The 25,700-nt window shown below is 66.7% G+C and overlaps 2 protein-coding genes across 2 annotated transcripts in view; one reads left to right on the top strand and one right to left on the bottom strand.

Moving 5' to 3' along the window:
* On the bottom strand, positions 1-11,207 carry LOC145715347 (uncharacterized). Its single transcript, XM_081795137.1, has 6 exons — positions 11,025-11,207; positions 10,583-10,667; positions 3,496-3,916; positions 3,116-3,266; positions 2,000-2,190; positions 1-1,710 (listed from the first exon to the last, which is right to left on the bottom strand). The coding sequence occupies exons 1-6, from the start codon at positions 11,205-11,207 to the stop codon at positions 1,101-1,103; spliced, it is 1,641 nt and encodes a 546-aa protein (XP_081651263.1). The 3' UTR covers positions 1-1,100.
* Positions 3,343-25,700, top strand: part of SLCO4A1 (solute carrier organic anion transporter family member 4A1) — a 24,946-nt gene continuing 2,588 nt past the window's right edge. The window contains exons 1-11 of the mRNA XM_081795403.1: positions 3,343-3,657; positions 14,871-15,732; positions 16,738-16,828; positions 18,064-18,185; positions 18,385-18,496; positions 21,628-21,782; positions 23,020-23,215; positions 24,168-24,333; positions 24,424-24,596; positions 24,863-24,927; positions 25,316-25,464. Of these exons, the coding sequence (XP_081651529.1) occupies positions 14,940-15,732; positions 16,738-16,828; positions 18,064-18,185; positions 18,385-18,496; positions 21,628-21,782; positions 23,020-23,215; positions 24,168-24,333; positions 24,424-24,596; positions 24,863-24,927; positions 25,316-25,464 (2,022 nt within the window). The 5' untranslated portion in view covers positions 3,343-3,657; positions 14,871-14,939. The remainder of the gene's footprint in view (positions 3,658-14,870; positions 15,733-16,737; positions 16,829-18,063; positions 18,186-18,384; positions 18,497-21,627; positions 21,783-23,019; positions 23,216-24,167; positions 24,334-24,423; positions 24,597-24,862; positions 24,928-25,315; positions 25,465-25,700) is intronic.

Below are 25,700 nucleotides of genomic sequence, written 5' to 3' on the forward strand. Positions count from 1 at the left end.
TACAAATAATTGTTGATAATTTGAATATTTGCTTTAAGTGTTTCCAACACAAAAACACCCTCGATGCAATACCACCTTCCTAGTCAGGCCAATTAACAGGATTCACAAATGACGCGCGTTACCTGGGTGGGCACGACAGCGAGCGGGAAGGCTGGACTCCCCAAGGCCTCGTCGGGAGGCCCCGCGTGCGGGTCGGTGAGGCCGAAATAACAACTCACCTACCATGAGGTCATTCTGGAATGTGAGGTCTCTGCCAAACAGACCTTCTGACCCCACCTCCACCCCAGTCCGACAGGGCAGGCGCCGGGCAGGCCTGGGCAGTTCCAGAAGCCCTGCCGCTGGCAGACATTTGCCTCTGTGGAAGGGAACGGAGAAGGACCGCACAAGTGGATCCCAATGAAAGTCAAGTGATCCTTCCAGGGAAGTGCCGGGCGGCCGAGGCCCTGGGTCTCGACAAGGGCTGGACCCCACGGGTCGCGGGAGCCTGGCACCTGCCATTCGGCGGGTCCCGGAGTACCTGTGCCGTGGAGCTGCAGAGAGAGGGGCCTTCCCCCGTCTCTGCTGAGTCGGACTTTCCTGGAACTTTGGTGCCCTGGGTGTCCTCAAGTGACGTCCTCAGATCACACAGCCATCTAGTCGGGCAGGAAAGCCCGGACTCCTTCTTTCTCCACCAGAAACCAAAGTGTAACAGCAGCTTCTCTGAGCAGTGACCTGTTCAGTTAGGAGTGGCTCCTAAAAAGAACACGACGCCCCATCTGCTGCCTGTGGAGCGTCAGGGGCACTTCTGGTTTGACCATTAACTTGTCTTGGGACGCGGGGAACGTTTCTCCCTCTCTCTTTGCTTCCGATCGTACGAGGAGATGTGAGATGTGCGTAAACCCAGCGGGCGAACACGGAGAGAGGGTGTGCCGGTCGGCAGGAGCTTACACATCTCGGTTTCCTGGGGTGCCTCCAAAGGTGACACCAGACGGTGGTGATCGACCGTAAAAATGTAACACGCCTGTTGCGAGTCTCCTAGAGAGGCTCTGACAGGCGGTGGCACGGCCTCCGTGGGACCACAGGGGGGCCGGTGCAACTTGGGTACTTTTTTTCTTTTCCTTCTAATTACTTCCTCTCCAGACAAACCTCCCTGCCACCCCCCCCCCCCCCCCCCAGAATAGAACTGAGTTCAGAATGTTCCAGGGCACTTTATCAGACTGGCTTATTCTCAAAGGCTGCTGTGCTCTGTGAGTGACCTCTCGAAGGCCTCGTCCCTGCTCTCCTAATCCGTCCCCCACACGCTGAAGGACAGGGGTGGCTTCTGGAGAGCAGGCCGCCGCCCAGTCCCACAGCACCAGTGGCCCGGAGCGTGGGCCAGCACTTTCGGCCCTGTGACACCTGCCCCGAGGCACCTGGCTGCCCCCTTGGGCAGGCCACATAGGGCATGGTCTCGGGCACACAGGTGCTCCCAGGGGCCCCCCGAGGTACCAAGGCACCGGCCTAACGTTGGAGAACCAAAGGCCCCAGTTTTGCATTAATGTGCCTGAAACGTTCCTTCCTGATTTACCTTTCAAATTGCACCTGTGGATGAGTCCTGGCGGAGGGTCCCCGGTGAGGAGACTGTCCAATGTGACCCTGGGTTTGGTGGGGCCCACGCGGAGGGCCAGGAGCCCAGGCTCCCCGGGGGCCTCGGGGACAGTGTTTCCCTGGGGTGGGCGATGGAGACAGTGCCTGAACAAGCACGGGGACGACAGTGAGTCACGGCGGGAGCCGGCTTCTCTCCCCTCCCTTGTCCCACCCGCCGATCCAACACGTCCAGGAGACGGGCCCCCCTCGTCAGCGACAGCCCTTCCGGACACCTGTCTGACACCAGCCCCTTTTCAGGCAAGAGGGTCTGTGGCCGGAGCGCTCAGCAGATGGTGGTATCTGTCTAGAACGTAACCCCACTTTCCGCGTTCTTTTATCTGCATCCGTGCTCTACGATAAAGGTACGGATTGGCCTTTTTAAAAGGAAACTCACTCTTTCAGTGAAACACACGAGTCGTCCAAAGGAAGATCATGTGTATATAACAGTTTCAAGGAGTAGAATCCAAAATGGACTTGGAAACAGTAAGTCCCGTGTTGCTTCTGCCTCTGAGGTGCGTTCACGGCATCACCCTCAGAGCCTCGGCCAGCCCTGTTCACACACTCCCAGGATGGGGAGCTCACGAGCTCCCAAAGGCATCTCCGGTCAGCTCCCAGCAGGCTCCGCACGGAGGCCGGAGGCCGGGTCTGCAGACCAGCTCACCGTCCTTTCCTCGGGCGGGGATCTTGGCAGAGACCGTGCTCCCACGTTCTCCCAACAGCCTCCTCTTCCAGGCAGGCCAGCGAGGTTGCCTCACACTCTCAGAGAGACGGTCTCCAGCTGGGAGCACAGGTGCTGGGTTTTCCTCTTAAAGGGCAGTGCGGGCAGTGGAGGCTAATGCTCCCGGAGCAGCGAGACTTTGCCCCAGCTTGCAGGCGTGGGGACAAGGGCAAAACCGGGGACCCTGGGGGCGGCCCTCTGAAGGCAGAGCATTTCATAAATAACGAGCAAATGTGGACATGACCGTAAGGCCCAGCAACCACCCCCGCTCCGCTGCGGCTCTCCTCCCCTCCCCCTGCACACACAGGAAGAGGCCAGCCTCCCTCCCTCCGGGGTGGTTGCACCCACCGCGAGCTCTGGGTGCGCCCCCTCACCGGCCTAAGGTCATGCTTTGGTCACTTCTCCCTTACCCCAACCTACCTCAGGATTTAAACACACACGGTTGACTTTTGTAGATTTCTATTAAAATAAATTCATTTTGTGGCAACCAGAAAGCAAAAAGCCTTGTGGTCGTGATGTGCTGTTACTCTAGGAGTTTGGCAACCCCCAGGGCGCTTCCCTTTCATCCCGCTCAGGGTTTTCAGGGACCTTTGAGGAGCTGTTGTCATCACCCCCCCCCCCCCCCATCACCACCAAGGCGGAGGCTCGGAGAGATTAAGCCTCGTGTTCAAGGGCAGGCCGAGGAGAGCTGGGGCAGGGATTCAAACGGAACCTCCTTTCCACGGGGATGTGTCTGGTGCCCGTCACCCCCCCACCCCCCAAGGGCTGCCATCTAAGGAAGGGTCATTTTACCGAGAAGGCTGCAGGCAGGGAACGCTGGATTCGCCGGGCAAGGGTGCTGGCCTCACCATGCGCCGCCGGGGCGAGCCCCCCGAGCGACACCGCCCCCCCCCCCCCAACTCCCTCGGCCCCCGGCGGCCTTTCCGAAGGGTTGGGCGGGAAACTTCACTTCCTCCACCACGGCCTCCACCACCGCCCGGGTCCCACACGCGCGGGTTCAGTTCTGAGTCACACACGCCCGGCCTGGGGACTTCACCGCTGGGCTCCAGGTTTCCGACCCGCGGCGGCGGAGGCCGGGCTGTCGCGGTTGGGGAGGGGTCGGTGAGCGGCCGGGGGCGACGGTGACCCGGGGGCCGGAGAGGCACGCCCCGCCCCGCCCCGCCGCTCCCCACCGCAGGGGGCGGGCCCGGGGCGCGGCGCGGCCATTGGCCCGGGTAGGTGGGGCCAGCGCCGGGCGGCCGGGCGGGGGCGCGGACGCGGATGAATGGAGCGGGAGGCGGCTGCGAGCGGCCGCCAGAGCGCGGAGCGCGGCGCGGCGGCCGGACCTCGGGACGGTGAGCGCTCCGGCGGGCGCGGGCGCGGGGCTCGGGGCGCCTTCGTGGGGCGCCGCCCGGGCGCGCCGGCCCCGGCCTGCTGACGTCAGGAGCGCGGCAGGTGCCCGCTGACGCCGGGCTGGGGCCGGCGGGCTCGAGGTGGCGCCGGCGCGGGCGGGGCGGGACGCAGGGCACCGGCGGCGCGCCCGGCGGCCCGGCCGCCTCTGGGAAATCCGAGGCAAATGCACCCCGGTCGCCGCCGGCAGCCCGGGCGGGAAGCCTTGGGGGGGGGGGGGCGGGGGGAGGGCGACGGGCAGGGGAGGGCAGGGCGGGAGCGGCCGGGCTGGTGGCCGGACAGGTGGCTGGGCGCGCTCGCGGGCGCGGGCCCCGCGGGTCAGCTCGGGGACGGACGCGCCTCCCCGGGGTGCAGAGTGGCGGCGGGCCGGGTCCGGGAGGAAATCGCCAGGCGCAGAAGTTTCTCGCGGGCGGCCGGGCTTTGTTCGCGCGCCGGCTGCGCTAAAGACACCCCGCGGCGGGGGCGCGGGCGGAGCGCTGGGCTTTGGGGCCGGCACGCGGGGCTGGTCCCCAGCCCGGGCGTCGCCGGCCGGCCCCTCTCCCGCCCCACCACGCCAGGCGCGGGTACCCCGGCGCGAGGCGCGGGGCGCGGCGGGGAGCCCCCGGGCGCCCGGGTGCCAGCAGAGGGCGGGGAGGGGGGATGGAAACGAGGGTGCGGACCCGCCTGAGGCGCCGCGGGGCACCGTTGGCCCCGGACCTGGAGACCCGAGGCAGGACGAGCCGGCCGGCCGTGCGGACCCGAGCGGGGCTCCGCGGGGTCAGCGCCACGAGGGTAGAGACCGGCCGCGTGCGTGCGCTCCCTCGTGGGCGGCGGACTGGGTGGAGGGGCCTGTTCCTCTCCGCAGCCGCGGGGGAGCGCAGTAGTTTTCCACCTGAAGGAACCAGCTTCTCAGTCGCCGCTTCCCGCTGTGCTGTTTGGAACCTGGGTTCCTGCCGTCAGCCGAGACCCTGGCTCTGGGGAGCCGGGCTGGGACCCCGCCACCCGGGAAGATCTCATTCCCTGTGCGGCCCGGGTCGTGGCCTTCAGAGGAGAGAAAGTGTCTGGTTTGAGCCGCTGTGTGTTGGAATCTGACAATATCAGTAATGCTCACGGGGGAGAAGCTGTTTGCTGAGCAGTCGAACGTGCCAGGCCCGGTGCTAAGTGCTTTGAGCGTTATCTCATGTAAGCCCCCCAACAACCCTGTGGAGTAGGTACTACCACTCCCATTTCACAGATGAATAAACCAAGGCACTGAGGAGTTAGGTGACTCGAGCACGGTCACACCGCTAGCATGTGATGGAGAGGTTTTCATCCAGACTTGGGTGCCTCCGGAGCTCTCACAGCTCTCACATGCTGGTGGGGAGAAGGCAACCCGGGTGACCCGGCCTGACACAGAGCAGTGTCCCAAAAGGTGGGCCCGTGGCTAAGGGGACTGGAGCATCCGGCAGGGATGGCCAATGCCCACGGATGCAGGGAGAGGAGGGAAGGGCCCCTCTGGCTGGACCCCCGTACTCCAGGCTGCCCTGCCTCAGTACTGCCTTCCTGCTGGACAGGCCTGGTGGACACTACCTGGAAAGTTTTTATGGGGCTGCTTACCTCCTGGGTGGCTGTGACCTAATCCGCCCTGGGTGTGGCCCCTCAGGCAGGTGCCTGGGCAGGTCCCGACACCATGGTGAGGTGGCCGGGGCCTGGAGGCGGGGCTTGATGGTGGCCCAGCGAATGGAAGTCTCGGGGCTGATGTTCTGTCTGCTGAACACCTGATTCTGAGGGATTCGGCTCAGAGAGTCTGGCTCTCCCCAGTCTGCAGTGGACCCTCGCCTTGACAAACCGCTGCTGCAGTCTGGGGTCTGGGTCCACGTCCGGCTTCTAAACGATGTAGAAGTCTCCGCGAGCGGTGATCCATTTCCTGGGCCAGCACTGCTGAGCCGGTGTCAGTGCTGAAGCTCGCTGGGGTGGTTTTGGTCCGGGAGGCCTCCCCGGGTTTCCGGCGGGTAGCAGAGCGGCGCCCGGTGCTCACGGTCGGGAGGGGGCTCGACAGCTGGCCCGGCGCGAACCCAGAAGACCCGCCCGGCCCCATTTCTGCTTCCTCTGTTGTGGACAGAAACCACGAAAATATTCCCTCCTGAGCCACGTGGCCTCCTGTTCTCAGGCATGGCAAAGAGCCCATTGTCTGCTTTTGGAAGGGGATAGACAATAATCCTCAGAAACCCAGCTGCTTTTGTTCTGGAACATTGAGCTGCTTGTCTGGCCTGGGCCTGGTCGTGGTGAGCCCACTTCAGGGCAGGCCTGGGGCTCCACCACGGCAGGTAATCGACAGGCCCACCAGGCCCCTGCCCGTGGGTGGGAAGGAGGCACCAGCTCAGGTCTCTGGGGACCAGAGCTCGTGTGTGTGTGTGTGTGTGTGTGTGTGTGTGTGTGTGTGTGTGTGTCCGTGGAGCCTGGGGCCTGCTAGCAGGGGAGGAAACCGGCCTTCTGGGCCCCGGGTCGTATCCCCTCCTCGGCTGGTCATGGGGACTCTTCCTGCTGTAGGCCCTCAGCCTGCTGTTCTCAGATACCCCTCATTTCCCCTTTGTGGCCACGGTGCACCCCCTCCCACCAGCATTACACAGAATTAGCCTCTTGAACCACATTTCTTGGGGCTGGTGGACACTTTGCACAACCTCATGCCTTTTGCAGACGGCGCTCACAGCATGGCCAGGTGTGGCCCACAGAAGACCAGGCACAGGGTGGGGCTTGTTCTCCAGGGCCTGGCTGCTCTGCTCGTGGCCGCCCAGAGAGTCATAGGCTCCTGGGCTGGGGAACTTCGAACACGTCCTCTCCTCCCACGGGGGCCCCCTTTCCTCATTGGCTTTTTATCCAGGAAGCCTTGGGGGTACCCGAGGCCACGTCCCTCGGCTCAGTGCCCTTTAGGGCTCGGGACCAGCTGAGCCGAGGGTGGTGCCCATTGGGCTGGTGTGGAGTCCGTGCATTTGGTCCTGGCGGTCTGCCTCTCAGCAGGTGCTCTCAGCCTGGTACTTGGGGCCCCAGGCCTCAGAGGCCACCCGGACACGGCCGAGCCCAGCCTGTGCCCCACCCAGCACCTCCAAACCCTATGAGGGCCCTTCTGCCAGTTTGCGTTTCTCACGAGCCCCAAGTGGTGCCCAGACCCACCTGAGAAGAGGCTCATTCCCTCCTCCCCGTGAGGCCACGCTTATGTTTAAGTGGAGAAACTGAGGCACAGAGAGTGCAGAGAAATCCACCACTGCCCAAGGTGGGAACGCTTGCCTGGCTGCATCGCATCCTATCTTCATCCCTCCAGGGATCAAACGTGGGGAACTGGAAAGACCAGTAAACTTGGACTCCCCTCTCTCTGGCTCATCCGGCCCTCCCCACACTCCTGCCCGCTGGTGGGGACAAGGTGGGTGCAGGGACGTCCGTGAGGACAGCCCCAAGGGACAGGTCCTTGGCTCTCTCCCAGCCTTCATCGTTGACCTCCATGCAAAGTGGCCGGCTTCCTGCTCACCCTGGGATGCAAATGGGGATGACCAGCCCAGATCTGCCTGCCACCCGCAGTCTGCCCTCTGAATAGCTTTGGCCTCATTTTCAACAAGTGAAAGTCCCCTCCTCTCCCTCAGTCAGAGGACAAGACACAAAGATGGACGTAGGAGACCAGAAAAGAGAGCTGCCTGAAGACCTCCACAAGTCAAGGGGCGAGGGCCCAGGGTCACGGGGGCAGGGGCCCAGGGCCCTGGGGGCGAGGGCCCAGGGTCACGGGGGCAAGGGTCCAGGGTCATGGGGACAAGGCCCCGGGCCCTAGGGGTGAGGGTCTGGGGTCACAGGGGCGAGGGCCCAGGGTCATGGGGGCAAGGGTCCAGGGTCATGGGGACAAGCGCCAGGGCCCTAGGGGCAAGGACCCAGGGTCACGGGGGCAAGGGTCCAGGGTCATAGGGACAAGGCCCAGGGCCCTGGGGGCGAGGGCCCAGGGTCACAGGGGCAGGGGCCCAGGGCCACAGGGCAAGGGTCCAGGGTCACAGGGGCAAGGGCCACAGGGGGAAGGGTCCAGGGTCATGGGGACAAGCCCCAGGGCCCTAGGGGCAAGGACCCAGGGTCACAGGGGCAAGGGTCCAGGGTCATGGGGACAAGGCCCCGGGCCCTAGGGGTGAGGGTCTGGGGTCACAGGGGCGAGGGTCCAGGGTCATAGGGACAAGCGCCAGGGCCCTAGGGGCAAGGGCCCAGGGTCACAGGGGCAAGGGTCCAGGGTCATGGGGACAAGGCCCCGGGCCCTAGGGGTGAGGGTCTGGGGTCACAGGGGCGAGGGTCCAGGGTCATAGGGACAAGCGCCAGGGCCCTAGGGGCAAGGACCAGGGTCACAGGGGCAAGGGTCCAGGGTCATGGGGACAAGGCCCCGGGCCCTAGGGGTGAGGGTCTGGGGTCACAGGGGCGAGGGTCCAGGGTCATAGGGACAAGCGCCAGGGCCCTAGGGGCAAGGACCCAGGGTCACGGGGGCAAGGGTCCAGGGTCATGGGGACAAGGCCCAGGGCCCTAGGGGTGAGGGTCTGGGGTCACAGGGGCGAGGGTCCAGGGTCATGGGGACAAGGCCCAGGGCCCTAGGGGTGAGGGTCTGGGGTCATAGGGGCGAGGGTCCAGGGTCATGGGGACAAGGCCCAGGGCCCTAGGGGCGAGGGCCCAGGGTCACGGGGGCAAGGGTCCAGGGTCATGGGGACAAGGCCCAGGGCCCTAGGGGTGAGGGTCTGGGGTCACAGGGGCGAGGGTCCAGGGTCATGGGGACAAGGCCCAGGGCCCTAGGGGCGAGGGCCCAGGGTCACGGGGGCAAGGGTCCAGGGTCACGGGGATGAGGGTCCAGGGTCACAGGGCAAGGGTCCAGGGTCACAGGGAAGGACCCAGGATGCAGGGGGTTAGGAGGGAGAAGGGGAGGGGACAGGGAAGGGACCCACGTGCAGGAGCTCAGGCAGAGGCCACCATGTGGTGTGGCCCATGTCACAGTGGCGTGGGCTGTGGCTTTCAACCTCAGAGCCATCAGTGCAGAGAAGGGGACCTACCGGCTGGAGTGCAGAGAGGAAGCAGAAGTGACACCAGTGTGTGTGTCCCCGGCTTCCACGTCCCCGGTGAATGGGGTTCAGGATGGAGCCTGGGAGCGCCCCGGCCCCTAACAGGAAAGGCCCCCCTGGGGCGCTGGCTGGGCCAGAGCCAGACTGAGCCGGCAGGCGAGGACCAGTAGCGCCGGGGGCGACCTGCGTCCTTCCCGCCCGCTGGGTTTGTGGGCAGCCTCCACGTGGGGCGTGGGTGAGCGCACAAGGCCTGAGCCGGCAGAGGGGCTTGTGGGTACTAGGGCTGCTGCAGCCCTGGGTTGAGACCAGGACCCCGAGCCTCCCACACGGGGGCCCCCGGTGCTCACGCTGTAGCCGCTGGGGCCGGCGGGGCGGGGAGGAGATGCCCCTGGAGTTCTTGGAGCCGAGGGGCTCGGACTCGGAGAGCCGTGGCTGTTGGCTGGGCCGGTGGAAGAGATCTGCGTTGTCCTCCTGAGCCAGCTCTCTCTCTCTCTCTCTCACACACACACACACACACGTGCGTGCGCCGCCACACCCTTGCCCCTCCCACCGGAGCCCCAGGTGCAGAGCCTCTGGCTGGAGTCTCCAGGGACCCTGTTGTCCTCGCCGCTAATCCTGGGCACCTAATCCCACAGGGCGCGTCTCCTATGGGAGCAGGCGGAGGGCCTCTGGCAGTAGTGGGGAGGCTCCCAGGGACCCGGGACAGGCCTGGAGGACGGGATGAGGCCCTGGACAGTGGCTCCCTGTGAAGGAGCTGCCTCCTCCCTGCACAGCTGGAGGAGGGGGATGCTTTGTCTCTCCTCTCGGGTCTTGGGGAGCCCTCCAAGCGTCCTGCGGAGCATCTGGCGGCCTCAGATGCACCTCCACAAGGCTGAAGGCAGCAGAGTAGCAGGGAGGGACGGCCCAGCGTGTGAGCAGGTGCTGCGGGGGGGGAGGGCACCAGACGGAGCACCCCTGTCCGCTCCAGTCGCAGGGGCTCCTTCCTGCTGCCGCCACCGTTTGGGGGTCACGTGGCTGGGGCTCCCGTGGAGGCCTTTTCCCTCATCCTGGGCAACGCACATGGCTCCGTGGTAAAAGGACCCCCCTCCCGAGACCGGGGATCTCAGAGGTTATGTGTGCGTGGGAGAGGCCTCAGCCGGCACCAGGCTGCAGAATGCTCATGACCTGCGACAGTGGCGGGCATCCTGCCAGATCCCACTGCCCTGAAGCCCTCCTCTTGGGGCCTCTGCTGGCCGCCTGCCTCCTGCCTCTGCTGGCTCTCGCAGCCTGTGCTGTTGTGATTGGTAGCGGGCAGTTTGCGGCTGCCTCTTAAATGGCTCCCGGGTGTAGGGGGGCTGTGAGCTCCTGGTGGATGGGACAGTGCCCCGGGGGTCCCCAAGCCCCGCTGCCCAGCACAGCCTCCGTACAGCAGGTGTCGGTGTAGAACCACCCGCCACGGCGGCCCGAATTCTCCAGAGAAACACAGTCAATAGGAGATATTTATATATAAAGAGATTTATTATTAGAAACTTGGGCTGCTCAACTGTGGAGGTTGGCAATTCTCTAAATGTGCAGTCGGCAAGCTGGAGACCCGGGACACATAAAGGTGCACTTCTGGCCTGAGGGCCGGCAGGGTGGGCTCGAGACCTGAGAAGAACAACGTGCTAGTTCGAGTCTAAAGTCGGGAAAAAGCCATTTCCCAGTTCAGAAGTAGCCAGGCAGAGAAATTCAGAGAAGGGTTAGCCCTGCCGCCCTATCCCACCATTCGACTGGCTGGACGAGGCGCACACACCTGCACTGGGTCCACCGGTTCGGACGCTACCCTCTCCCAGAGACACCCCTGCCCACACACCTCGTGGCCCACCAGGTTGACAGGTGGAATCCACCATCATGCTGCCCTTGGCTCTGAGGCCGTGGCCGTGGCTCTGGGCCAGACTCTGAGCGGTGGTCTGGGTGGAGGAGGGGGAGGAGTCGTCAGGAGTGAGATGCCCTGGGGTCCTTTGGGGTGAGGGTACCTGCGGGCTGTGCCTGGAGCCCCCGGGGGGTGAGGGCGGCCTCGCGGCCCGTCCCTCCCGCTGTGGGGTCTGTCTGCCCCTCGGCTCCCCGTCGGCCGGCCTCCTGCGCCCACACGCTCCCTCCTCCGCCGTCCGGCTACCTTGCCTGGCCCCTCTGCACCAGCGCCAGTGAGCACCTTGGCACCGGCTGGACCCGGCTCAGCAATGCAGTGAGGCCCGATCGGCAGGTGGGAAGCCGATACCCGTTCTGTACAAACGGTTCCCAGCGGACAGAAATTAGGCACCTGTCACATGCTCACAGGGCCTCGGGAGCAAGGCTTCTCCGAGCGCAGCTGTGATGTCTGGCCCTCGCCTCCACGTCCGCACCACAGGGCTCGGCCAGTGCGGCCGACTGCTGTCGTGCAGGACCCCGTTCTCTAGCAGGCCTCCGCGGTGACGTGTCGGGCCTCGGGCACACACAGCAAGCTTCGGCATGGCCGTCTGTGCATCCACCCCCAGGCTTTGGCGCACGATAGTGTCCAGGCAGGGCCGTGTGAGATCCTGGCACGAACTCAGAAATGTCCTTTGGAAGCCCCGTGATGCTCGGACTGTCCTTGTGGCTGTGAGATTCCAGGTGTCGTGGAGCCTAGACTCGCTCAGGACCCCGCCGCCTGCCTGCCGGCGGAGGGATGGTTCCAGGCAGCACCCGCTCCTCGCTCACGCCGCAGTGCCAGGAGCGCCGGGGCCACCGGGAGGGCCGGCCTCCTCATTCCCCATCCAGAGCGTCCGTCCGGAAGGGTGAGAGCCGGACGGACAAAGAACTCCAGCCTCCAGGAGGCACAGGAAACCTGGGGCGGAGCTGCAGGCGTAAGGTTGCAAAGGCTTTTCCACAGGGCGCTGACCTGGCCGCGGACGGCAAGGAGAGGCAGCCGTGCCTGCCGCAGTCAGCCTCCTGGCGGAACCCCTGGAGGAGGCACCAGGGCCGGCGGCCCTGAACGCTGCTGATAATTCTTCCCGTGTGCGGGTGGCAGCCACAAGTGGGTCGCCGGCCAGCACCCTGACTGGCGGTTCAATTTGCCAATTTAAATAATGGGATGCATAGGATTTGGCCTGAGCCTTATACACTCACGTCCGAGGTCTGTCCACAGTGTTGGTGCAGGTGGGATTTTCCCACTGACTTGGGGCTGCTCGTGGGTGCTCACTTGTGACTTTTGATTTCGATCTTCTTGTGCCCGGCCCCAGTCACAACAGCTGGCTGTCCCGCCGCCTCCTGAACCCTGCTGTGGGCCTGATCTTTCCGGGCCACCTGCCCGGCGTCTCTCCTGCAGGGGCGGGGCGTGTGAGGCGAGCCCAGAGCTGGGGCAGCAGGTGTCTGCCCGCGGCTGGTGTCTCCGCCACTTACTGGAAACGCCGACCCACGAATAATTCCCGGGGCCCCATCCCGGCCTGTCATCCACGCAGGCTGCTGGCGGCCTCCCTGAGCTCCCCGGGGCCCCTGCTGGCCTTCACCTGGTTGAGGTTCCTCTGCTTCCGGGCCTGCCCCAGACGATGTGTGCATTGTGCGTGCAAAGGTGCAGATGGCTCTGTGTGCACACGTGGACCCGCACGCACGCGTGTGTTGGTGCATCTAGAGGAAAGCATGCCACGGCGACAGCACAGGCTGGCCTCTGGGCTGTGGCATTTCGGGGAACGTCCGGCCTTCGTGGTATCCCTCCGTGTGTCTGTTTCGGCGGCCCGCCCGTGCCGGGGCTCGCGCTGGCTGCTCTCTTCTGCGAGGCTCTGCCGTGGTCCGGGCGCCTGTGCTGCGTGGGCTGGAGGTGGCCCCGCGGCCATCAGCTGCAGCACCCGCCCCGCCTGTCCTGCAGGGTCCCCAGGAGCTGCCCCCTCCCCGCTCTGCTCACAGCGGAGCCAGGCCTGCAAGGCTGGGAGGCGCTACAAGTAACTAGCAAGGCGCCCGGAACACTCGCGGCCGCCGCGGGACGACGTCGCTGTCCCTGCACGGCCTCGGGACTCGGCGTGGATGGCCTGGCGGCGCCCCCTTCACGGGGAGCAGCCAGCCCCGTGCGCGAACGCCACCATCAGTCGGGGTTCTTTCAGCACGGTGTTGGCGAGGACGGCCGTGTCGCACGCCCGCGGCTCCCGGGTGTCTGTCAAGCTCGGCCGCCCCACCCCCTCAGGCCTGTGGCCTCCTCGGTGCCGGGCCACACGCGACAGCTTGTGGCATCCTCGGCGGCTGCCTTCGCCAAGCTTCCCAAACCGGGGGCTTAAAGCCGCAGGACTTCAGCCTCTCCCGGCTCTGCAGGCCAGAGCCTGAGGTCAGCGGGCCTCGCGCCGTCTGGAGGCTCCAGAAGAGGGTCTTCGTGCCCTGGGGGCCCCTGGCCTCCTGGTGACTGCATCTCTCTGCTCTTGGCTCCCGTTGTCACGTGACTTCTCTGTGTCTTCTCTTCTAAGGACCCTTGTCACTGGATTGGGGCCCACCCCAGTCCAGATGACCTCATCTCAAACCATTAACCACGTCTGCAAAGACTTTTTCCAAATAAGGTCGCACTCAGTGTCTGGGCGGACACTGGCTGTTTTGGGGAGACCCCCGTTCGCCCAGCGCAGGGCCCGACGAGGCAGCGCCCCGTAACCGGGTGCCTGACGGAGTCTCAGCCGGCGAAAGTGGACGGGAGGCAGCTCTGGACACCCTCGTCTCTGCGCCTGGTGGGGGCGTGGGTGGGAGTGAATCCCTGTGGCCTGATGCTCTGGGTCTGAGGACGCGTCGGGGTCCTGAGTCACCAGCAACGGGGCCCCAGCCCTGGGGGAGGCCAGCAGGCGGCTCCGGGCCTCCGAGCACAACCCCGTGATGTTTCCCGTGCCTCCCACGGCGTGAGGCTCCCCAGGATGGCTGGGCTTCAGAAACACTCTGCATACAAAGTGGCCCGGCCCCAAAGGTGAAGGGAGTGGCAGTGTCCTGGGGCTGCCGGACGGCAGACCGCAGACCGGACGCTGACACAGCAGGTGTTGAGGGTCTTAGTTCTGGGAGCAGGATGCCTGGGACGGAGGTGCGGCCGCGAGGGAGCACCTGCTCGGGGCCCCTCTCCCTGGCCGCGGGACAGTGTTCTGTGCGCACGCGGTGTTCGCTCTGTGTGTGCCTGAGTCCGAACGCTAGTCACAGTGAACTGGGGCCCGCACTGACCCCCGAATCTGACCTCAGTCACCTCTTCGAAGGCCCTGGCCCAAACACGCCCCCGCTCTGAGGGGTGGCGGTCGGGGCTGCAGCACGCCTTCCTTGGGGAGGACACCGTCAGCCCCGAGAAGCAGAGACTATGTGGGGTTTGCCAGAAGCAGCTGGGCTACGGGGAGGGTCCGGTGTCTTCTCCCGCAGGGAGCGCGAGCGGGCTGACGGTTTAGTTCTGGCGGGAGCGCCGGCCGCGCAGGGGGGACGCCCGGAAGCCACCGTGCACCCGGCAGGATGTGCTGCTCTTTCTAACGGTGGGCGGGGTGGGGGTGTGGGGGCCGGGAGGGAACGGGGCTGGGCTGGGCCTCGGCGGAGAGGAGTGTCTGCCTTTCTCCTAACCCGTCCGCGTGGCCGCACACGTGCTTTGCGGCGACATCCTGAGAAACGTGCCGTGGGCAGCGAGCACAGCGGCCGCAGAACGAGCCGGGCCTGCTGTGGCGCCCTTTTTCCCTCCCGCGTGGGCCGCGCCCTCCAAGTGCTGGACTGCAATGATGTCCCCTTCGTGCTGAGGGCACGGAAAGCGAGCGGGGTGTGAGTCTCCTGCGAAAGTGAGGCAGGACGGTCAGTGCGGAGACCGCGTCCACACGGGGCGGCCCTCCCAGCGGCAAAGCGCACGGCTCACGCCGGCCGGGCACAGGCTGGGGGGGGGGGGGGAGGGGGATGGTGCGGGCCATCTGACTCCGTCCCGCTGTGCCTCAGCCCCGCTCCCCGACTGTGGCTTGCTCACGTGTGTGGGTCTGGGAGGTCCGGCCCCAGATTCAGAAGGGGGCTGGCCAGGGAAGGTCAAACCCCATCAGACTGGGTAGCGGACAGCAGAGCCATCGGCTGCCCCGAGGGACCGGGCATGGGGTTGGGGGTGGGGAGGGGGACACGCTCCCGGCGATATCCGTGCTCCGAGGGCAGATGTAAGCTTTCTGACCCGGAAACTCTTCTCACAGGACGAACCGGCCCCCGGAATACCGTTCGGCGGCTTCCGTGGCCGCCCCCGGGACGCCCCCCGGGCGGAGATGCCTCAGCGCTCGACGGGGGACAAGCCCCCGACGTCGGTGCCACAGCTGGTCCTCCCGAGCCCGCCCTCGGCCGCGGACGGCGGGAGCGGCCACAGCCCCCCCAGCAGGCGGGCGTCCCTCGGCTCGCCCCCCAGCCACGACGCCCTGGGCTCCTGCAGCCAGCCGCTGTGCCAGCCGCCGGCCGGGAAGCGTGACCCCCGGGCGGCCCCCGAGACGCGCCGCGTGGCTGCGGGGCCGCAGAGCGCGGCGTGTGGCTGGCGGGCCTTCGCGCCCGAGTGCCTGCGGGCCTTCAACACGCCCAGGGCCTTCCTGCTCTTCCTGTGTGCGGCCGCCTTCCTGCAGGGCATGACCGTGAACGGCTTCATCAACACGGTCATCACCTCCATCGAGCGCCGCTACGACCTGCGCAGCTACCAGAGCGGCCTCATCGCCAGCTCCTACGACGTGGCCGCCTGCCTGTGTCTCACCTTCGTCAGCTACTTTGGGGGCACCGGCCACAAGCCGCGCTGGCTGGGCTGGGGCGTGCTGGTCATGGGCGCCGGCTCGCTGGTGTTCGCGCTGCCCCACTTCGCCGCAGGCGCCTACGAGGCGGAGGGCGCCGAGGGCCTGGGCGCGTGCCGGGCCAACCGCAGCCTGGCCTGTGGGGACCGCGCCTCCGGCCTGTCCGGCTACCGCCTGGTCTTCATGCTGGGCCAGTTCCTGCACGGTGCGGGTGCCACGCCGCTCTACACGCTGGGCGTCACCTACCTGGACGAGAACGTCAAGTCCAGCCACTCGCCCGTCTACATCGGTGAGTGGGGTCGCAGGCGAGGCAGCGGGCGAGCGCAGGGGCTGGCGGTGGTCCTGGCCGACCTCAGCCTGGCCCCCAGCACGTCTTGGGAGTCCGGGGGGCGCGTGCAGAGTAAGTGGGCCCGGGGGCTGGCTCGTGCCCCGGGTCAGCCAGGCGCTGCCCTGCTGCCCCCGGGACTGGGCTCGAACCTCACGCTCCCGCTGAGACACCCTCGTTTACGGGGAGGGGGGCGTCAGATTTCGGGGTTTTCAACCTCGTGGCACCACGTCCCCGCGTCCCTCCCGCCAGGCCAGGCTTTCCCAGGGAGAGGTGCTCGGGGACGCGCGCGAGGGACCGGCTGGCGCTCCAAGGCCTGCCCTGACCCCGTCAGCTGGCCGCAGCCTGCTCGTTCCCACCTCGGACTCTGTCCCTCTAGTCACCTAGCGGTGCCGACCCAGGGACGTTGGGGTCTCCTTAGTCCAGCGACGCCCTGGTGGGCCTGTGATGCTGCGTGGAGACAGCCGTGGCCTGGAACACGGGCTCTGAGGGTCTTTGCTCTTCCGGGAGAAAGGGTCCAAATAACGTCTGCGGTCGGCTCGGCCAGGAAAGCTGTAAAATTTTTTTAAATGTTTACTTATTTGAGAGAGAGAGAGAGTGAGTGCAAGCAGGGGAGGGACAGAGAGAGAAAGAGGGACAGAGAATCCCAAGCAGGCTCCATGCTGTCAGCAGAGAGCCAGACGCAGAGCTCGAACTCACGAGTCATGAGATCGTGACCTGAGCCAAACTCAGATGCCCACCCGACTGAGCCCCCAGGCGCCCTAGAAAAATCTTCAAAGCAGCCAGATTTCAGACTCCGTGAAGGCCGCCCCGACGTAAACCCTGGCCCAAAGGGTCCGTGTGAAGGGGGCAGATAGGTGCAGACACACGGAGTGGGGGGCTCCTCGCAGGTGGGCTTCTGAGTGTCAGTGGCTCACGAGCCCTGGGGCAGTGGATGTGGCCGGCCTCAACCTCTCTGCTTCTCCCCAGCCATCTTCTACACGGCGGCCATCCTCGGCCCCGCCGCTGGCTACCTGATCGGAGGCACCCTGCTCAACATTTACACAGAAGTAGGCCGACAGTGAGTGGCCCCAGCTGAATCTGCCCCACGCGGACGGCACCTCGCCTGGGCGGTGGCTCCCTCAGAGCAGGACACACAGCAGGAAGAAGCTGGGCTGGCCCTGCTCTGGCGGCCCCAGGGTCTGGGGTCTGGGTGGGGGGGCGGCCCTGGGGTCTGGGGGGGGCTGGCCCTGCTCTGGTGGCCCCGGGGCCTGGTGGGTGATCCCCAGGGTCTGGGGGGGGCTGGCCCTGCTCTGGCGGCCCCGGGGCCTGGGGGGTGATCCCCAGGGTCTTGGGAGGGCTGGCCCTACTCTGGCGGCCCCGGGGTCTGGGGGGGGGTCCCCAGGGTCTTGGGGGGGCTGGCCCTGCTCTGGCGGCCCCGGGGTCTGGGGGGGGGGTCCCCAGGGTCTTGGGGGGGCTGGCCCTACTCTGGCGGCCCCGGGGTCTGGGGGGGGGTCCCCAGGGTCTTGGGGGGGCTGGCCCTACTCTGGCGGCCCCGGGGTCTGGGGGGGGGTCCCCAGGGTCTTGGGGGGGCTGGCCCTGCTCTGGCGGCCCCGGGGTCTGGGGTGGTGGTCCCCAGGGTCTTGGGGGGGCTGGCCCTGCTCTGGTGGCCCTGGAGGCTGGGGGTCCCTGATTGCAGGCCCTGGGGACGGAGACCTGGAACCAGGCGAGACCAGGTCACCAGTTCTCTGATACCCTTTGCGGGACTGAGAGCAGATTTCGTGCTGCCAATGTGAGCTTCTGTGTGGGGTTTTCCACACCAGGCAGGTCTCTTCTGACACCCGTTGGGGGTCCTAAATTCAGCTCAGGTCTGACAGACTTCCCAGGGTCAGCACAGACCCCACAGGTGAAGGCTCAGCCTTAGGAGACCACCCCCTGCAGACGCCAGCCTCAGGCACTGGGTCCCCACGACTTCCGTCCCGCCTGGCTACAAATCGGGGTTCCCACGGCCCCGTCCTTGGGTTTTGTGAGAGGCTAGGACAGCTCCCAGGCCTCAGGAATGTGCTTTACGCACCAGATTACCGGTTTATTAAGCAGATTACAACCCAGGAGCCGCCAGATGGAGGAGGTGGAGAGGCCAGGTGTGGGAGGGGGTGCCGGCTTCCGTGATGTGCAGTGCGCCACCCCAGCACCCACCCCCCCGGGGCCCTCCGATCCCCTGGGCTAAGGTCTTTCAGGAGCAGCGTGCGGATGCCCAGCGTGGGCGCCCTGAGTGCACGTGGGCAGGACGCTGACCCCAAGTGTCTCCCCACACAGGACGGAGCTGACCACTGAGAGCCCCCTGTGGGTCGGCGCCTGGTGGGTGGGCTTCCTGGGCGCGGGAGCCGCCGCCTTCCTCATCGCCATCCCCATCCTCGGCTACCCCCGGCAGCTGCCAGGTGGGTGCGTCGCTCCTCTGTCCTCCTGGGGGGGCACCCCTGGGGAGTCCGGGCCCTTCGCCTTCGGGGCGAGGCCACCGTCCTGCAGGGCCAGCCCGGCCACGTGCAGCTGACCCTCAGGCGCCCCCAGGCCTGGGAGGGGGGAGCCTCAGGCAGAGACCTTGGTCCCGGCCACTCGCCGACGTCTGTGTCCTTCCAGGCTCCCGACACTACGTGGTCATGAGAGCGTCGGAGACATGCCGGCTGAAGGACAGAGGCCACAAGGCGGCCAGCAACCCCGACTTCGGGAAAACCATCAGAGACCTGCCTCTGTAAGGACCTTGTGGGCGGGGGGGAGGGGAGGGCTCCTGCCCGTGCCCATGTGTCCTGCAGACCCTTGGGGGGCTCACACATGCCGGACCTTGACCCCAATCTAGGAGAGTCCGCGTGGCCCCTCCAGGGCCGTGGTGAGCACACAGCTTCTGAACCTCCTTTGTGGCCCCACGGACTCGAGGTCTCAGCCCCGAAATCCGGGCTGGGAGATTCAGAGCTGCACACAGAGCCGGTGAGGGACGGTCCCGACGGAGGGTCCTCAACCTGCTGTGTCCTCTGTCCTCTGACCTTTTCATTAAGGTCACCTGCACGTGCCAGGGTTCCAGGCTCGCGCCCTCTCTCTGCCTTGAGGCCTCTGATGACCCAGGAAGGGACGGGACTGTCTCTGGCCCCCTGCCCTCACTGCCCTGCACCAGCCCCCACTCCTCATGTGCTCCCCTCCCTTGCGTGAGACCTGGTCTGTCCCCTCTCCCTTGGGTGTGGCCTGGTCTTGTTTTGTGGGCTTCATGGACCCCTGGCCTGTTCTGGTCTCAGGGAGACTCGGGGCCCTGGGGGTGGGCTCCTGGCTGCCCATACCCTCTTCACGGGACCAGGCATCGCACAGGGGGCTCTCGAGGGAATGGGGAAGGAGCCCCCGGACGGCCTCCAGCCTGATTCCTCGGCCTCGCTGAGTACTCCCCTGCCCCCCGGTAGTCTGGAGCCGGAGCCCAGGAACGGCCGTGTCTAACTGGCCTCGTAGGGCCAGGGGCTGTTGGTGGCAGGAATGAGCCCTCGTTGCCTGCCTGCGCTGTGGGGAGGGTGGAGGGGCACCGGGGCCGAAGGTGGCCTCCGGGGAAGCCCCGGGGCTGTCTGCTGTCCCCGTGGAGAGGAGGCAGGGCCGGCGTGCTAGGGGTGGAAGGTGGACGGGCCTGCCTCACTTCGGGCTTTGTTCTCCTGCTTCCTGCTTCCTGTGGGGCCACCCAAGAGCTGCCCGCTCAGCAGGGTGCCCCAAGGCAGGTAAGCCGCCAGGGGCCGCACTGGGCAGGGGCGCAGGAGCGTCTGTGTGAAGGCCGGGTCACCCCATCTCCCAGCAGCCACGGGGAGGCGCTCTGAGCTGGAGCAGGGCCACCAGTGCCCCACACGCAGCGCTAGGGACCCAGCACGTCAGCAGCGCTGGGGACAGAGGGCCGAGAAGAGGTCTGTGTCCAGGCTTAGTTCCCTAGCCAGTTGCCGGTAATAAAATAAATCCTGGAATGTGTGCCCTCTGTTAATATCACGACTAGTTCTCCGAGCAAATTCAACACCAGATTTTAGCAGAGCCACCTAGAGCCTGGGACGAAGTCTGCACACCCTGGGGAGGGTCACCTGCCCCCCCCAACCCCAAGCCTAGCCGAGCGCCCCGAAGCCTGGGCCGATCTGAACAAGACCCAGGGAAGGGGCCAGCCAGACACAGGGCGTCCCCCACACAAGGCAGGACCTGCGAGCCCCAACAGAGGAGGTCCCGGGGAGGGGCCGGTGCCCCGGGCCCCCCCCGAGCCCCCACCCGCCAGCATCCCTCTTCTTCCCTTCATGGACATGGGACCCAAATAATTAACCAAAAAGCATTGTTTTCAGTCTTCCGGCTTGAAAGTCAGTTTTGCATGTGTGTCGCTCTGGGGCGGGGCAGGTGCCACGAGCCGCGTGGAGCGTCTTTCCTTCGCCTCCTCCCGGCCACCTGCTCGCGTGTCCCGTTGCAAAGCCTAGTCACGGCTGCACCGCACGTGCCTACTTTCCAAGATCCAATTGCCGGCCTGTGGCAGGTGCCCCGAGATGTGAGCAGGGACTCTGGGCTCCCTCCCGGTGTGAGCACGACCAGCAGCGGGGTCTCCGGGGCCGGGGCTCACGAGGACGGGCTTCACGTGTGGCACAGCCCTGAGCTGCAGACCCGGAGAGCGTAAGCCCCGAGGGCCATTTCAGAGCCGGCCCCCACGGCGGGCTGAGGGTAGTCATTTAGTTCCAGGGTTTGCTTTCTCGTAGGTGCGGGAGAGGGAGGCGCTGCCCTGCGGTGACCCGGGGCTCCAGAGAGAACCCTGCCCCCAGACCACATCACTCCCCGGGGCCAGGGACAGAAGCGTACCGGTCGGCACCTCGGTGCCCAGGTCCAGGCACCTGCCGCCTGGCGGCTCCGGGAATCGGGAAAGCAGGCATTAGAGCCTCAAGTGCGGGCGGCTGGCTGCCCCCCGAGGCCAAGCTTCCGAACTTGTGGACCCCCCGTGGCTGTAATTTCGTTCCCACTCCAAACGTCGTGCCTCCACTGCCCCGTAAGGACGGTGTGCTGTGTTCTATGCTGCGTGTGTGGTCGGCACACCCGGGCGCCAGCCCTGCTCGGCCCGAATCCCCGACAAGGTGCAGAGCAGTCCGGCCAGAGCCAGCGGCCCTCGGAGAAACGTGCTCACGCGAGGGCAGGTGGTGTGGGGCAGGGCCTGGTGCCCAGCCCGTCGCTCGGGGCGGGGACGCAGGCGGGCAGCAGTCAGAGCCCGCGTCGGGCGCTCACAGAGGTCTCTCCGCTTCTCGGTGAGACCTGAGGCCGAGAGCGCCCCGGGGCCGTGCAGGGCTCCCCGTCCTGATCCCCAGAGGGAAGCAAGGCTGGCCTCACTGGGGAACGGGCAGGTCAGGTCTGAGGGGCCAGGGCCGAGGTCCTTCCTCAGGATTCCTACGACACCACCCCCAAAGTACACACCAGCCGGGTCCACCCAGAGGCTCCTTGGAGGGCCCCCTGTGCCCCCTTCTCGAGGGCTGGTGGCTGAGAAAGGATCCCAGCCTTCAGTGCCGGTCCCCATCCGTGGGGACCTGGCCAGCCCTGGACTTGGGGACAGCCGCCTCCCCCAGCCCCCGGCTCCTGACTCCCCCCACCGCCAAGTGATTCCACGGTGGTGTGGTTGCTCGGGGTCTCTCCCCGCGCCAGAGCTGAACTGTGGCGGAGGCGGTGAGGAGGTTGATTTAGCAGCTTGCTTTCCTGGAGCTGGTTCTCCGCCGGCCTCACACCCCGTCCTGACCGCCCTGGGGGAGACGTGGAGGGCCCCCCACTCCCCAGCCCCCTCTGGAAGGGCACTTCCTCCCTGCTCTGGCCTGCTCTGACCCTCTGTCTCTTCTCTCGCGTCTCCCCATCCAGCTCCATCTGGCTCCTACTGAAAAACCCCACGTTCATCTTGCTGTGCCTGGCGGGAGCCACCGAGGCCACACTCATCGCAGGCATGTCCACGTTTGGCCCCAAGTTCCTGGAGTCCCAGTTCGGCCTGAGCGCCTCGGAAGCTGCCACCTTGTTCGGTGAGAAAACCCGCTGAATCCTCGGGGTCCTCTGACTTTTCGTGAGTTCTCGGACGAGTGAGGGGTCTCCGGAGTCTCTTTTACAAGCGCACGCGGCTCCTGTGCAGGCGAGGACACGCGGGCGCGTGGTCCTGCGGGGAGGCTCCCGGAGCGGGTGCTGGGCCGTGCGCAGTGTTGCTTTGTGGGTCCGATGGTCCTTCCCGGGAGGTGGGGAGCACGGACCGCAGCGTGCTGACCTCCTGGGGGGGCCCGCTCTGGCCGGGAGGGTCCGGGGCGAGCTCGTCGCCTGTGACGCCCGCTCACCCCCTCCAGCGTCCCTGGCTTGTTGCAGAAAGGGTTTGGCTGGTGGCACCCAGACCCTCAGGCCCGGTCGCACCCGGGAGCCGGGGGGCCGGCGTCCCAGGATTTCACGGGACCGTGGGGTCGGAGCCCCGGCACCCGCCCGGCCAGAGACATTCTGTGGCCAGAGCCAGGCGGGGCCCCCCAGGAGAACGAGGGCCCTGCTTAGACCCCCTCCTGCTGCTGCCCAGAGGGCACCTGCAGCCTCACGGAGAACACACCAGGCGGGACACGTCACCAGACGAGGGGTCGATGCCGGGCCGTGCCAGACGTGGCGTGGATCCTGGCCGGGAGGGTCAACACCCCGTGTGGAATGTGGGGACGTCTGGGCAGCACATGGGCCAGTGCAGGCCGCCCCCCAGGCCTCGGGGTTCTGTTCCGGCACGGGGCTTGGGCATTGAGTTAGGGACCCCGTCCCCCTATCTAATGCCCGCAGACACCCCTCCTTGCCTGGCCTCTCGGCCCCATCCACAAGCGCCTCCCCTTTCCCAAAGCGGCCCCTCCCTGTGCTCACATCGTCCCAGAACGGCCACCTGCTCCGGGGTCCCCCGGGCTGCAGCCCAGAGCTGGAAGGGGTCCATGTCAGAGCCGGCTTTGGGCCTTGCTGGAAAGGCAGGCCCACCGAGCCCCACACCCGTCCGCACCCCGTCCCTGGGACGGCCTGGGAGCTGCGCGCCAACCAATCCCAGCTTCACGTGAAATGGCGCGGGCCACGGATTTCTCGAAGGTGGCTCACGGCTGGACTCGCAGAAGCTGTGGTTTTCTGGGGAGCACAGTCCCTGGGCGGCCTCCCGGTCAGGCGGGCAGCAGCAGCGGGCTATTGGCCTCTCGCCCTCCCAGTCCCGCCCCGCCCCTGCGGCCCCGCAGGCCCTCACCGAGCACGTCCCCTCTGCCGCAGGGTACCTGGTGGTGCCGGCCGGGGGTGGCGGCACCTTCCTGGGTGGCTTCTTCGTGAACAAGTTCAAGCTCCGTGGTGCGGGCATCATCAAGCTATGCCTTTTCTGTGCCCTGACCAGCCTGCTGGCCATCTTCGTGTTCTTCATGCACTGTCCCAACGTGCCCGTGGCGGGTGTGACCGCCAGCTACCACGGAGGGTAAGGACCGAGAGGTGCCCGGGAGAAGGGGAGAGCCCAGCGCACCCGTCGGAGGCCCCGGTGGCCCCGGGGGATGGCGGCGGTGGGGTGGGGACTCGGTCACTGTTTGGAGAAGGTCAGGGCTAATGGTCGCTGAAAGACAGCCCGGCATCGGCCCTTTGGAAGCCCCGGGCTCCGTCCCAGCCCCAAGCCCGGGGTTCCCATCTGGAAAACGAGACTCCGCTCACCCAGGCGCTCTCCACGTGTGGACGTGGAAGGTGGCCCAGGGTCGGCTCCCGTGTGCGACCGACTCACGGGAATGTGAGAGCGACAGCCGGTCAGGCTAATATCTGAAGCAGGCTGCGACGGTGGCCGCTGGGACGGGCGGCCCCTCTCAGGGACTCCTGGTGCCGCTGGCGGGTCGGGACCGCAGACCTCACAGTGGCCGTGGGAGCACTGTCCCCCGACAGGACCGCCACGGTCCCCGCACGAGGACCGTGCTGCCACGGGAGGGAGGCAGGCGGGCCCTGGGCCAGCTCCCAGGGAGGGTGCTGAGGGAGGCGGGAAGGGTCCGGATGGGCATGGGGTCTTCCATCTGAGTGGAAAGAGAAGGAAGCCCGCGCGTCCGTGATGGCCACCGTGTGCACGCGCCCCTGAGCCGTGCAGGTGCACAGCTGCCACCTGAGGGGCTGGCGCCTCTGGGGGGGGGGGGGGGCTTTGGCCCCGTGCGCTCTGAGCCACCTGCCCGTCCAACCACCAAGTCGGGGGAAGTGCACCGCGCACACGGAGAGCAGAGCGGAGCGCGGTTTGCGTGGCGTGAGAACGCCCGGCGGGTCCACGGGCAGGAGGCAGGGAGGGGAGCACCGGGAACCTCGGGAACCGGAGGCCGTGGCTGGGGGCGGGGGGCGCGAGGCCCCCGGCTGGGCTCCCCACCCGGCCCCGGCCCCACCGCCCCCTCGTCTGCCGCCCGCAGCCTCCTGCCCCAGGGCCGCCTGGAGCTGGCCGCCGCCTGCAACGCGGCCTGCGGCTGCCGGCCCGAGCTCTACAGCCCCGTGTGCGGCTCCGACGGCCTCACGTACTTCTCGCCCTGCTACGCGGGCTGCCCGGAGGCGGCCGAACCCGGCCCCGGCGGCCAGAAGGTGAGCGTGGCCGCCGCCCCCCGTGCCGTCCGCGCCCCGGGAGGGCCCCTGCCCCTTCCTCCGGTAACCCGCGCTGTTTGCGCCCCTCAGGTGTACCGAGACTGTAGCTGTGTCCCTCAGAATTTTTCCTCTGGTTTTGGCCATGCCACTGCAGGGAAATGCACCTCAACTTGTCAAAGAAAGCCCCTCCTTCTGGTTTTCATATTCGTTGTAATCATATTTACATTCCTCAGCAGCATTCCTGCGCTCACGGCAACGTTACGGTAAGCCCGGGCCTGGGTTTCGCTCAGGCCCAGAACCTTCCCTTGCAGCGCGCTGCGGTGGAGCTCTGCAGATCCCGCGGGGTACGTGCCGGGCCCCCCACACACCGCGGCAGGAGAGAGCCAACTGCCTCTGTGAGGTGCTTGCCACCCGGGGAGGTGGCCACGCAGCCTGGGGCGTGGCCAGGACTTGGCTGCTAGCGTGGGGGGTGTGACTTGGCACACGGCCCCACCTCCCCGGGCGCTGACGCGGCCGTCTCACGTTTCAGGTGTGTCTGCGACCGGCAGAGATCGTTTGCGCTGGGAATCCAGTGGATTGTGGTTAGAACTCTAGGTACTGTGCCCTGTGAGGAAGCCACGTACAGTTGTGTAGTGCGTTCGCTGCACAAGGGCACCCGGCCTGTGTCTCCTCACGCGGCGCGTGTGCATTCGGCTAGTGCCCGCTTTGGAGAAGGACGCCATCCCCTCACCGTCCACTAGGGGGACCCATGGTCATTTATTTGCCTTTTCCTCATTAGCACAAAGGCTCCAGGGGAGTCGCGGGTGATTCGGCACCTCCCCCCCTGGTGCCAAGTCCCCAGAAAGGAACATTTACGTCCCGTTCGCACCCCCCGCGAACACCAGTGGCTGACTGACGTCACCTTTCTGGGTCTCTCGCTGCCCACCCGCCCCCTCTGGCCCCCCCGCGCGGGTTGGGGTCCTGAGTGAGCCTCTTTCTGCAGGGGGCATCCCGGGGCCCATCGCCTTCGGCTGGGTGATCGACAAGGCGTGCCTGCTCTGGCAGGACCAGTGTGGCCAGCAGGGCTCCTGCTTCGTGTACCAGAACTCGGCCATGAGCCGCTACATGCTCATCGCCGGGCTGGTGTACAAGGTGAGTGCGGGGGCGCGCTGGAGGGAGGCGGGGCCCAGGGCCCCGGTTCCCAGAAGCGGCCTCCCTCCCAAGTGAGAGCCCGTTGTGGGGCCCCAGCCCCACGAAGCCCCTGCCTGCCGGGGCCTCCCCTCTGCCGCCGGCCCCAGACTCCGGTCCCCTAGGGCTTTGCAGGGATGAGACCCCGCTCCGTCCTGCGAGGGCAGATTCTGGCGGGCCTGTCCGCGTCTGGGGGCAGT

This window comes from Panthera onca, chromosome A3 (genome assembly GCF_046562875.1).
Source record: "Panthera onca isolate mPanOnc1 chromosome A3, mPanOnc1 haplotype 2, whole genome shotgun sequence".
NCBI classification, from domain to species: domain Eukaryota; kingdom Metazoa; phylum Chordata; class Mammalia; order Carnivora; family Felidae; genus Panthera; species Panthera onca.

Coding starts and splice junctions, on each gene's coding strand:
- LOC145715347 (XM_081795137.1), bottom strand. CDS start 11,207: ATGCCGAAGCTTGCTGTGTGTGCCCGAGGCCCGACACGTCACCGCGGA. Junction 10,668..11,024: donor TCCCGAGGCCCTGTGAGCAT/GTGACAGGTGCC, acceptor TCCTCCACCCAG/ACCACCGCTCAGAGTCTGGC. Junction 3,917..10,582: donor GGATTCCACCTGTCAACCTG/GTGGGCCACGAG, acceptor CCCCCCCCCAAG/GCTTCCCGCCCGGGCTGCCG.